Raw genomic sequence first — 12,267 nt, forward strand, 5'->3', positions numbered from 1 at the left:
TCCTCCAAATCTCCATCTCCAAGAGAGTCCAAATACCTATGCAGAAGTTCTCCCTCTTCTTTCTCCATTCCCTTTCAGCAGGAATATTCTCACTTACTCCAGGTACATCAAGAAGTCACCCTCAATTCTCATGGCACTGTGGGCACCCTTTGGCTGTCCATTCCCCTCTCCCCAATTTTAGCTTGGTTCCCCCACACTTACTTGATTTAGATTGAACGGTTCTTTCTTGTTGCCTGTTTGAATGAGGAGCTTGTAAGCCAGGGCACCATCTTCTGATCCATTGCGGTAATTCTCCTTGGTGATGTGCCCAACTTCCCAGTCCTGGTCAAAGGCTGCCTGTAGACCTGGAGCACAGGGAGTATACAGTTCAGGGAGTGCCATCTGTGGAATCCAAGGCCCAGAAGCAAGAGCTCCTCTCAAAAGCTATGTCTATCCTTTCCCCTCTTCATGGCCTCCATCTCTAGGCTTTTTAACACAGATCTCTCAACCCCAGCAGAAACCAGAGCTGCATCATCTTCAGAGTTTTCTGCCTCTACTTTAGAGGAACAGAACTAGTAATCCTAGAAGGCAGAAAGACAGATGTACATGTATATGTTGTGAGTATGTACACACACATCACAGCAGTGTAGGCATAAACAGTGTTTGCCTGAGCACACATGTATGTAAGACAGAAAAGGTGTGCCCTATGTGGGCACAAGAGTTTCTTGTTCTCTAGGAGCTAAAAAATATTTTTAGCAGGATAGAACACTGGGCTACTGAATGTGGCTCCAAAGCAGAGACATGATGGTTTCCTTCTCTAGATGCAGCTGGCCAAACACCTGGTACTAACATCCATGCACCTCCCAGCCTTCAGAACGTTTGTATCAAGGGCAACCTGCATGGAGAGCTGGAGGAGGGCATCCCATCACACTCTTCAAGAAGAGACAGTGCAGGCCAGGGGAGAGGGATGGCATACAGTCCTTCACTCACCTCGCAACCAGTCCTGGAAGTAGTGCAACCACATCTTAGGCAACTGGCGGTTCTCATCACGCACTACATACTGGATGGCAGAAAAGGCCTGGTGCAGGCCATAAAGGGCCTCTTGTGAGTTGGGGTAGTCAAAGCCACCCTTAGTTACCACAAACATGTTATAAAATGAAAAGTATTTGAACTGAGCTGAAATGAAGGCGTGCTCCTTTGTGCCTCGTGGTACAATATCTGTCAAGTAGAGTCCATCATGCACTTTGGTTGTGCCGTAGAGACTTAGGCCCAGCAGTGCCAGGAATAGGGCTACCACAATTCCCTGAAAATGCAGGAAGAAAAGAGTGAATGGGATCTTCATAACAAACATAAGAACACAAGGACAGTTATCCTGAATCAGACCAAAGGCTCAACTAGTTCAACATCCTGTTTAGGCAGTGACTAGCTGGATACCTATGAGAAGTTCACAAGAAAAACAAAAAACTACCTGGACTTTGGAACTGTGACCACCCAGTCCTCCTTCCTAACACCTATATATGGTATATGAGTTGCGCCTTGTGCAGGGGCCATGTTCTAGGAGTATAGAGCACCAATAATGACAGGCAGAGAGCCCTCCATGCCAGGGAACACAACTCTTTTTTTTAATTAACTCCGAGAACATAGTTCATTTGCCTCAGTTCTTGACCATCTCTCTCTGAAGAGACACAAAAATATAATCTTGGGTAATAGCCATTTCATCCTGAATTACCCAAGGAAGATGCAAAGTCCCCATTCCTAACTGCCTCAATGTGTTAAAATAGACTAGGAAAGACATGCAGCTCTTGTCTTTGAATTACTACAATGGACATACGATCTTTGCCCCCGATTTGCTGCAATACATCTTTAACTGGGTGGAGCACAGTGGAAAGCAACACAATATCACATGTAGGTGATATTGGTTCCCTCATCTTCAATTAGCTGAAAAGATCAAGGAGCTTTAGTTCCTCATTGGCTGCAGTGCCTGCATAAAACAGTTGCTACCCAGAATGCTATGCATTTTTTTCCCAGCACAGGGCACAACGGCCCACCAAAAAAAGAAAAAAAAGAATGACTCTTTGTTTCCTACCTTGGTATGGCTCTGCAACAGAAGGGGTGCATATTTGTCACGAGCAAAGCTGGAGAGGTTCCAATGACAAAGGGGTAATGATACACACTCCTGGGCACCTTTGCTCTCATCCAGCTGTGCCAGAAGATCACGGGTGGAGCTGGCAGGGGTGAAGACTTGTGACCCCAGAGGGTTGGCAGGTAAGAGAGTGGAAGGAGTGGTATAGACATGCTGTGTGGGTGGTAAGATGGTGACCACATGCTGCCCGGAGGGATCGCACTGGGTGAAGGCCTGCACTGTAGTGGTGATACATGTGCTGGTGGTCAGTGCTGGATGTCCATGTGGGAAAGCAGAGACAGTGTGGTTGTCATTTGCATCAGCATATTCCTGTGGCTGAATCTGAATGACATGGGAGGAGCAGAGGCTGTGGGAAGAACAAGAGATTGAGAAACTGCTGGGCAACATACAGCCTTAGCCATCCATACATGCTGTGAAGATTCACTTCCTAGCTCAGACACAGCATCTGGATATAACTATCACAAAAGGGATCTAGTTCTCTTGTTGAGCACATAGAGACACCTTTTGGAATGAAGGTGCCCCCCCCCATATATGTCTTTAAAGGGGTATCTATTTTTTCCCCAGGGTATGCTGATTTTAATGTGCATTTTGATTTGTTCTTATAGACAAACTTTTGCTGTGATAAAGAAATGTGCTTTTCAAAACTGATTGAGAACACTACCATCTGTGCAGCTGCCTTTGTTCTTCGGCTGTCTTCCTTACAGCTGCATTTGATCCCCTGTTGTGCTTAATGACTTTTCCAAACTAGTGCCCCCAGCTGTGGCATTACTCTCTTCTCACAGGAGATTTGCTGGAGACCAGCTTTGCCCTGGGGAGCACAGCACTACTCCAAGAGATAAGGGACTCTTTTTCAGGGTGACCCCCTGGGAGTCATATGCATGCCACCTCAGGTTACACAACGGAAGAAAGATGGGACACAAATTTAGGGTTGGATGGACAAACAAACAAACAAATTATCATCCCATTCTTAAGTCAATACCTGTAGAAGCAGCACAGAATGTCAAGCCTCTTGTTCTCACGCCGATGAAGGTCCAGGCTCAGGATGGCAGGAAAAATAAAAAGCACCATGGCAAAGTTAAACACTACCACAACAGCAGCCTGCAGTAAACAATGAGATTAAAAAAGAGCAATTAAACATGCTGAAGATCCTGAACTGTGTCACCCTCTATATAAAGAGGGCCATCTATCCTGTCAGTCCGTTTCCTTCAAGGGGAGAGATCACCCAGCTTTCCAGCCAAGGCCATGGAGACTGAGGACATAGCTACCTCTTGGGTAGAGGTACTCAGAGGGAGGTGGGAGGGCTTGCCTACAGTGAGATTTAAAGATAAGGCATGTGTGCATAAGCATGGCATGCAGGCAAACCTGCATGGAGAAACGTCTAGCAGAAGGGCTTACCTGCAGAGAGAAGGCCCGCAGTGCTGGGATGGGCACAAGAGCAGCCATGAAGAAGGCAATCATGTTATTGACAGAGGTAAGTGCCACACTGGTGCCACTTCGGCGTAGGCATTCACCAGTCCGCTCCTATTGAAAAGGTGCAAATGAGGAACAGTTAGCATAGAGTGGAAGGCTGGGGCTGAGCATGCAGTGGCAGCACACAGGAAGCCAAAGGCTTGTGCAAAAAACAGGGAAACCTTCTCACCTTGACAGGAACATGTTGGCTGGTTTCTGTGAAGGCATGTGCCAGTAAAAACATGTCATCCACGCCAATGCCCAGTGCCAGAAAGGGCAGCACCTGTATGAAGGAAAGCACAATTGGAAGGAAACATAATTAGATGGGCACATCCAGCACCTGTTCAATTCCCACAAAAGTAGGTTTCAGTCTGTGCAGGGAAGGGAATGGCTGTGGGTATCACCACAAATGCTTACTTTTGCTGTTAGGCTCAGGACCTAAATGATTCCTATATTTTTCCAAAGTCAAATTGGTTGGTAACTCTCTGGGCTTTTTGCTCTCTCCTAACACACATGGTATAATTTACACACTTGAGCCACCTGGACTTGGTTTGTTAGGCTCCTTCCTTGCCTTGCAGGCACCTTAGCTGAGGCTCTCCTTGTGGCATTCTCCTACTCTGTTGGGATATAAAGCATCCTGCCTCAGTGCAAATGGGCAGTTTTTTAACTCAGCAATTCTATGAATGTCCTACATTTCCTCTGGCACCTCTATAAACAGGATGCAGTATGTAGACAGCTGAAGGCAGCATGGTAGTCATATTGGAGCTTCAGAACTGCCATGAATCTGAAGGTAAAATGCTCTCTATAACATAACTTCTACTGCCAGGTGAGAATAAAGAGATAGAACATAACTTCAGTATTGCTTAACCTGATACATTTGAGGAGGTGGACAGTTCTAGTGCTTGCAGAGTAAGGGGAAAAGGAAATAATGGAGAGCAAAAGGTGGCAGGTGTGGTCATCGGGGAAGGTGGATCTCTCCAAATGTGTGACCTACCTGGGTGGTGGCTGCATTGAATGAGATTCCTAGCAGGGAACACAGTCCAAGTCCCGCTGCCACTGAAAGGGCAACTAGAAGAACCCCAGCCAGGCCCACAGCACCTTGAGATTTGGAACAGTCCCAGCGCAGCATAGTGACACAGGCATATGCCAGCTGTAAGAAGATGAGAATGACATGACACTGAATAACAAGTGGGCTGGGGATGGGAAAGCTATGCACTATATGCCAATAGTCCAATCTGTAGCTAAAGGAATGGGTGCAGAAAGGGGAGAGGGAAGAAGCAGCTACACACCATCAGCAAGTATCCACCAGCCACACGGATGGCGCTCACATCTGAGAAGGATTTCATGATGTCATTAAGCGTAGTGGTGGAGAAGGCATGGATAGTCTGGGAGGAATTTGAAGGAAGGGATTCCTGGGCCAACTAGAAAGAAACAAGACTTGTGAGATACTGGGAAGAGAGCAGAGTCATCCAATGGCTACGTTCACTCACAGTGGGATCCTTCTCACATACATTTACATGATTGTCACTTGTAACACAGGAAGACTTATTAATGCTTACACACTTTGTTGAAGCATCTACTCATAAGCAGCCAGGTGCTCTATGAAGGAATCTGCTTACCACAAACACTAATCATCTCACAAGTATCCACAGGATATCAAACACCTCCAGGAAAGGATCTGCACTCAGCCATTCCTAAGATATCCAATATGCAACTCATGTCCACCCATGTCACCACAGAGGACCTACTAACTGATTTAATGCCACCAGGCCAAAATGTTCCAGGATGCTAAGGAGCCTCATGAGCATGAATGGTTTTATATGCTGATATACATGTCATGTACCAATGCCAAACAAGGCTGAGAATTGTAGAGGGTCCAAAATCTTAATTTGAGAACAACTGGCAATTCTTTCATCCTAGAAACTGCTTTCCATGCCATTCTATGTGTTTGAAAGCATCCATGTACATGCACAACATTTTTACACTGACAAATGCATATTTGTATGCTGTCCTGCATGATATTCTCCCCTTCCCCATGGGCCTGCATGTATTTTTGCCGATCATGCTTTCTGACATCTTTCCTTCCATTCTCACCTCTTCAGCCTTTTGTAGGTGCATTTGTGGTTTCACTTGTGCCCACAGATGTGTCACTTGCATCAAGCAACCCCGGTGTTCCCATATTGGCGCCACAGCCCTACTGGCCACATTTCTCTGCCCATCTCACCTCAACAAACTCCCGTTGCCAGGCCTCCAGCACAGCAGCTGCCTTCTCCTCACTCCAACTGATGTCATGTATCTCATAGTCATCCCGGTAGTGCTCAAAGAGTTGTCGTGGGCTCATCAGCAGGAACATGCTCTGCAGGGCTTCAGCTCTGCAGAAATAGATGCTGGCTCAGGAACAAATTCTTCTGCTCACAGTCAAGGAGGCAGGACTGCTTTCAAACTCTGGAACTATAGTCTTAGGTTCCAATGCACCCTACCCACCCTGTCCCATGCTCAAGGTAGAAACCAGGAGCCTGGTTTGCAGCCTTCCTTCTCTCACAGTCAGCCCCCCCCCTTCTCTGCTGATTCACCAGTCTACTCTTTGGTTAAAGAAGGTGCTCCACCACCCCCATCTAAAAGATATGCAAAATGAACGACCACACTATGTTAATCAGCTTCCATGGGAACAAGCCACTGATTAATATTCCAAGCAAGACATGAGAAAAGCCAATAGGCATTCCCAACAAGCCTGTGATTGCCAATAGGCATGTGATGCGTGTTTGTGGCAGATGATTTGCACACACAGTTTACCATGTGCACATCCAATCTATACATGAAGAAAGAAGCCTGTAAGTATTGCATTCTGGAAATGCATGGAAGGGGCAGGAAATGGCTGCAGATGCACCTCCCTATAATATCAGAAGCCTAAAATGAGTATAATTTCTGCCATTTTCTGGCTACTTCCTTGCATGGAATGTTAAAATTAAAGTGAGGCTATGTATCAGCAGCAACAAACCTTAGCTAGCCTTTGTTCCCAATTTACCACCTATTTCTTAGTCATTTCTTTGCAGTCCTTTGCCTTGTGAAGCATGGAAGGATTCAGGGAATTTCCCATCCATGAGAATTCCCCTCTCAGGAACAATGTGGTTTGAGAAAGTTCCATGACAACACTGCCCCCACCAGTGTGCAGAATGTGCCCCACTGCACTAGAACAGAAATTATGGCAAATCTGTAGCATAATTAGCTGCAGGAGCCAGCATGAGACACAGTGCAGACTCGTGTGGACCCAACTTCCAAACATTTGAGCCCTTCTCTTGAATGTAGACTATGGATTGCTGCAAACTAATGTCTTCCTGTGTCTGCCACCATCCATTTCAGCTGGAAGGAGTTGGGGGTCAGCAGATGGCTTCAGAAGGCAAGGAGTGATGGCAGCCAGAGTTTCAGGGATCAGCATAAATCCCATGGCTCAGGAATACCCGAGCCAGTTGCTCCTGGGGTCAGGTCACAGACATGCACCCAGTACTCACAAGAACTTCACTGGCATCAAATTACAAGCTGGCTCAAGAGGCAGTTGACTATCGCCCCAACTGTGAAAGGGGTAGGAGTGAGAGTCCAATCAGTTACCAGCAGCCATCCCCTCCCCTCCCCTCCTCCTCCAAATACAACTTTTATGACTGTCCATCATCTTTAATTGGCCTTGCCTGCAGGGAAAGCCATCAGCTCTGCAGAAATAATTCCTTAGCTATTGGGTTATTCCTGGACCTATGACTTAACAAGCGGACACACATGTACGCACATACTTACCTCTGCAGTTTCCCCTTGGAATCCTTCACTGTGCCACCCAGGATCAGTTCCTCTTGCCAGTGCATGTATTTTTGTGAAAAACCATGGCAGCCACCTGTGAGTTCAGATGGGATGTCTGGTTCCTAGTGGGTACAGCAAGGATGGACTGTAAAATGGCAGCATTAACTCAAGGCATGAACACAGGAAGTTTAGATGGGTACTGAGGACTGTTTCCCACAAAGGAAGAGGTATCTCTGCACACTTTCCTTGCCTTCTGACTCATGCAGAACTGCTTTGCTTAAGAATAAGGGATCTAACTAGCTGGTTAATAAAACAAAGCCCAGCTGCTATGGAAAGCAAGGGCAAATGTTGCTCCTTGGCAATGGTCACATGTAAATAAATCCCATGAAATCCTCAGTAGGAGAGGCAGCATATTTTAGTGGACAGAATATTAGCCTTGAGAGACCTGAGTAGGTTTAATTCCCTGCTCAACCCTGAATGGACTGAGCACTTGGGAAAAGTCAACACTTCTTAGCTTCAGTTTTGCATCCAATAAATAAATAAAATAGTGAAAAACTGTAAAGCACTTTGCACATTAAGAGTGCTACTGGAACAAACACTATCTCTATAAACAAAACAAACCATAGTTCTCAACATTCCATCACATTCTCCAACATTCTGTCACACCCAGGTGTGACCAAGAAACTGAACCTTATATAGGGCTATGAAAATAGGAACAGGTTTTATTCTGAGTGGCTGGGGTCACATGGGACAGGGAGCCGGTTTAGCCTAAACAGTAATGTAGTAGTGGAGTACACCCCTCTACTTTCTCTCATAAGTCAATGCTGCCATCCACTTCTATGGGGAAAGTCTAATAAAGTACAGTATAAGAAACAAAAGACACAATACAAAATCAATACACAAAATCAACATGAATATATAATGCAGATGTGCAGCAGACAACCTGAACGAAGCTCACAGACCACATTTTGGGAACCCCTGGTCTAGATTGCTACTGTGGTTGGGATGGCCCTGGGACCTGGAATACTCCTGAATGAGAAGGTGTCTGCCTTGCATGAAGGCAGTACCAGGTTCACTCCCAAGTAGGGCTGCAGAAGACCCTGGCTGAAGCTCTGCAGAGCTACTGCTTAGCTCAGTGTAGACAATACTGAGGTAGAGGGACCAAGAGTCTGCCTCAGTATAAGGCAGTTTTCTTTGTGAAGTTCAGGACTGTATTGCAATGGAGGGCTCCAGTCATGAGCCTGTATGGTTAGTCCCTTGCCAGCAGGGACCCTATACGCCTATAAGCTCTTGATACATAGACCGACAAACAAATAGAAGCCCTCTTTTTGCAAACGCCACATACATTATAATATTGGATATTCTACTGGTTAATAGAGAGCCAGTGTGGTGTAGTGGTTAAGGTGTTGGACTACGACCTGGGAGATCAGGGTTCGAATCCCCACATAGCCATGAAGCTCACTGGGTGACCTTGGGCCAGTCACCACCTCTCATCTTCATGAAAACCCTATTCATAGGGTCACCATAAGTCGGAATCGACTTGAAGGCAGTACGTTTACTGGTTAATAACAACAAGGAAGGCTTGGGATCCTTTGTGGAGATCATCTATTCTACTTCCAGTAATGTAACCTCAAATCTGCCAACAATAATCCACATTTCAACTCGGTGACACTGACCCTAGAATAACTAAGAAGATTTAGTAACAAGTGCCAGAATAATATACTTCTTTGAGCAGCCTGATGCCTCCTTGGTTGCCCAGGATGAAAGAGGGCAACGTGCCATATGACATTACCACCATAATAATTATGTCTGGAACCGTTAGATGTAATAAAGCAAACAATCAAGCAAACAGAGTTAAGGAGATCTGGGAGGTTCCAGATTTTATGTGACAGTGCCCTCTCTATACTGGTTCTCTCCACGTCTAGGTATTACCACAGAATGAGGACCCAGAAATCACTGGGGCCTCCTCACCCTGCACCCATCAGCAAGTGAACCTTACTATGAGTGAGTCAGCTCACACAGTCACAATCCAAGCCTCAAGCAATGGGCAAAACAGGAAAATTCCTACCTCTAAACACATACCATCTCCTAAGTTGCAGTATATTCTCACACCTTTTAAAAGCATACAGATCACACCGTTATCTACTACTACATGTGTCTACACTGCACAACTCACAGCAGTAGTTCTACATTTTCAACCATCAAAGATAACAAAATAATGCTCATTTGGACAATATTGCTTGAATGAATTCAAATCAGCCAATGCCTGATGCTATTTACCCAGCTAAGAGCAATATAAGAAGAATCAGTATTATATCAGAGAACTAATTGGGTTTTCCAAGACTTCAAAGGATGGATGCCTATAAAACTAACGCTGATTTCATTGGATTGCGGAGTTGCATTTGCAGAATCCATTCTGACTGTATGATCCCTCTGTGGTGTGTGTGTGTGTGTGTGCTTTCCCACAGGCACACTGGGTGTTCCCTTCAATCCTATAGACATCTCCTTCCTGCTCCTGTGGTGGCAGCGAGAGAAACTGGATAGCCATAACGATAACAGTCTGGCTTTCAAGCCAGGAAATGTGGAATTATGGTTGCAACTCCATCCTCCCGCTCCCTGTGCTTGCCCTCGGTCATATGTGCCTCCGTGTGTGTGTGTGTGTGTATGTGTATGTGCACACTGCTCTCTTCCCCTCTGCCTTCCAAAAGCTGCTAAGCTGCCATCTGTTCTGGGACACATTCCAACTATGACCTCCTGCTGGTGAGCACTTGCACTGCGTCTGCCTGAATCAGCACCATCAGTCGTGCCTGTGCCTCCCTGGCACAATGCCATGCATTCCACATCTCCTCACACTCTTGGACACAGAAGGGGAAAGCTAATAAAATGGGGGAACCTACAGTTCATTCAGCCCTTTTGGACACACAGTGCCTGAAAAGAGGTCCCTAGCTCCGTCAAGACATAAGGATGCTTTTCTATTGTTTTGTAGATATATTACAATCTGAAGAGCTCTGTGGGATCGTCTAGTCTACTCCCCCTTCTGCCAGAGTCCAGGCCAAAGAATCATTTCTACTTTTTGTAGCCAGAACATTCATTTTCTTTGGCTATATTAGTCTTGTGTCATGGTACTTCCTGTGTACCTTGGCTACTGTCATGAAGCATAGACTGAGCGATTGGGAAAACTGCCTAACTTGGTTGGCATGTCTTAGGAGCAATTAATGGCACTTACTCTTTGGGGGGGGGCATATTTAGCGATGGAATTTTCAAATCTTTAACTTCTTGCTCCTGATTAAGATTCATCATCTACTAAATTCTTTGCCCTGTTGACAAAGTTTGCATCCATTCTGCAAAGTATTCACTATTCTAAATGAGCACACTTTGAAATACTATAATTCTCTCCTTTTTAAAAGGCTATTCCAAACAGGTTGCACAATTATGCAGCTGTGCAACCTTTCTTAGTGCATCTCTTAATATCAGATCCAACTTTTAGGAAGATGCAAAATATCACCTGGATCATTAAACAATTTGCTCAAATCATATCCAGAGCAAAACAGTGCTTGAAGTATGCCAAGCCAACATTCCAGGCAATGTTCTCTCAAAGGATAGCTGTTAACTTGGGAATTGGGACTTAGAAAAGATGCTTTAGAAATAAGCCTCACAGCCATCTGGCAGTCAGGTTTCAAAGAAGCTGATGGAGCCTAAATGACTATTGCTCAATGATATGCTGGCTTAACAGGTCCAGTATGACACAATTCTGCCTGTTGATTATCATATGAGGGAGTCAATTAGGTTGTGTTTGGGATAATAATGCAAAGCTTCCACCACCCACAATAAAATTAAAAACAAATCAATAAAATATTTTAAAATCACAAAACAATACAGCAGCAATAAACACAGATAAACAGCAAGAATTAAAATATCAGCCACCTATTACAAGTTGAGTAGAATAAAACTGTCTTCATCTGATGTCAAAAGTGGCATCAGTGTCTGTGGAGATAATGCACCATAACCTAGTTTCCACAACCAAGAATGCCCCATCTCTGGTCACCAATCTCCTCACTTTTGAAGGTGGCAGCGCCTCTATGTTTTCCCTCATTGGGCAAATAACAGCTTCTCAGGATGGGGAACAATTTAGGATGAGGAAAACAGCACAGGGAAAATCTGAGCCACTCAGATGGTTTGACCCCAAACAACAATACTCCCACCAATTGTCTGATCATGGACCTCCCATCTTCTCATCCAGTTTGGCTCTAACGGCAGGCAGACATGCACATAATGGAACATTCCTCTTTAGGAACTTAGGATGCTGTGTTATACAAATCCAGACCACTAGCTCCATATTGTCAAAACTGATTGGCAGTGGCTCTCCAGAGTTTCAGATAGCAGGAGATGCTAGGGATTGAACCTGGGACCTTCTGCATGCAAAGCATATGCTATATGACTGAGCTATGACCTTTTCTTACAAAAATATTTCTTACACATTGAAAACTAAAGAAAGTTCCTCCCTGACATCCTAGTTTTCAGTGTGTACCAATATTTTATTGTTGGAGAGTATATCATCATATGAGCTGTCAGCTGCAGTCTGAAGAACAGTCAAGACAAAGAGTTTACCATCTTGTATACTGTTTGAGAGAATTTGTTTTCTCACCTACAAGTACACAGAATATTTGGGGAAAGTGCCTAGCTCAAACCTACCTGATGGCTTTGGCTGTTGGGGGCACTGGTAGGGCACTCAGGGTCAAAGGGATCAAGACAAGGCCGCTCCATATAGGCCTGGCCAACCTCTGCCTTATCTAGCATCTCCTTGAATCCTTCCAGAGAGGCGAACTGACCCAGCTCCTCCATCAATTGAATGGGATCTAAGTTGGTCCACTGGATATCCTGCCGGCCCCTGTAGAGATAGAGTGTATGGG

General features: G+C 45.2%; 1 protein-coding gene across 5 annotated transcripts in view; it reads right to left on the bottom strand.

Annotated features, from left to right (window-relative positions):
- PTCH2 (patched 2) overlaps positions 1 to 12,267 on the bottom strand; it is a 60,968-nt gene that overhangs the window by 10,876 nt on the left and 37,825 nt on the right. For all 5 annotated transcript variants that reach the window (XM_061632811.1, XM_061632813.1, XM_061632812.1 and 2 more), the window contains 11 exons: positions 12,050 to 12,245; positions 7,358 to 7,479; positions 5,796 to 5,943; positions 4,861 to 4,992; positions 4,566 to 4,721; positions 3,762 to 3,854; positions 3,518 to 3,643; positions 3,102 to 3,220; positions 2,066 to 2,468; positions 970 to 1,282; positions 202 to 344 (listed from right to left, as the gene is read on the bottom strand). In XM_061632811.1, coding sequence (XP_061488795.1) covers positions 202 to 344; positions 970 to 1,282; positions 2,066 to 2,468; positions 3,102 to 3,220; positions 3,518 to 3,643; positions 3,762 to 3,854; positions 4,566 to 4,721; positions 4,861 to 4,992; positions 5,796 to 5,943; positions 7,358 to 7,479; positions 12,050 to 12,245 — 1,951 coding nt within the window. The remainder of the gene's footprint in view (positions 1 to 201; positions 345 to 969; positions 1,283 to 2,065; positions 2,469 to 3,101; positions 3,221 to 3,517; positions 3,644 to 3,761; positions 3,855 to 4,565; positions 4,722 to 4,860; positions 4,993 to 5,795; positions 5,944 to 7,357; positions 7,480 to 12,049; positions 12,246 to 12,267) is intronic.

This window comes from Rhineura floridana, chromosome 6, assembly GCF_030035675.1.
Source record: "Rhineura floridana isolate rRhiFlo1 chromosome 6, rRhiFlo1.hap2, whole genome shotgun sequence".
Lineage (NCBI taxonomy): Eukaryota > Metazoa > Chordata > Lepidosauria > Squamata > Rhineuridae > Rhineura > Rhineura floridana.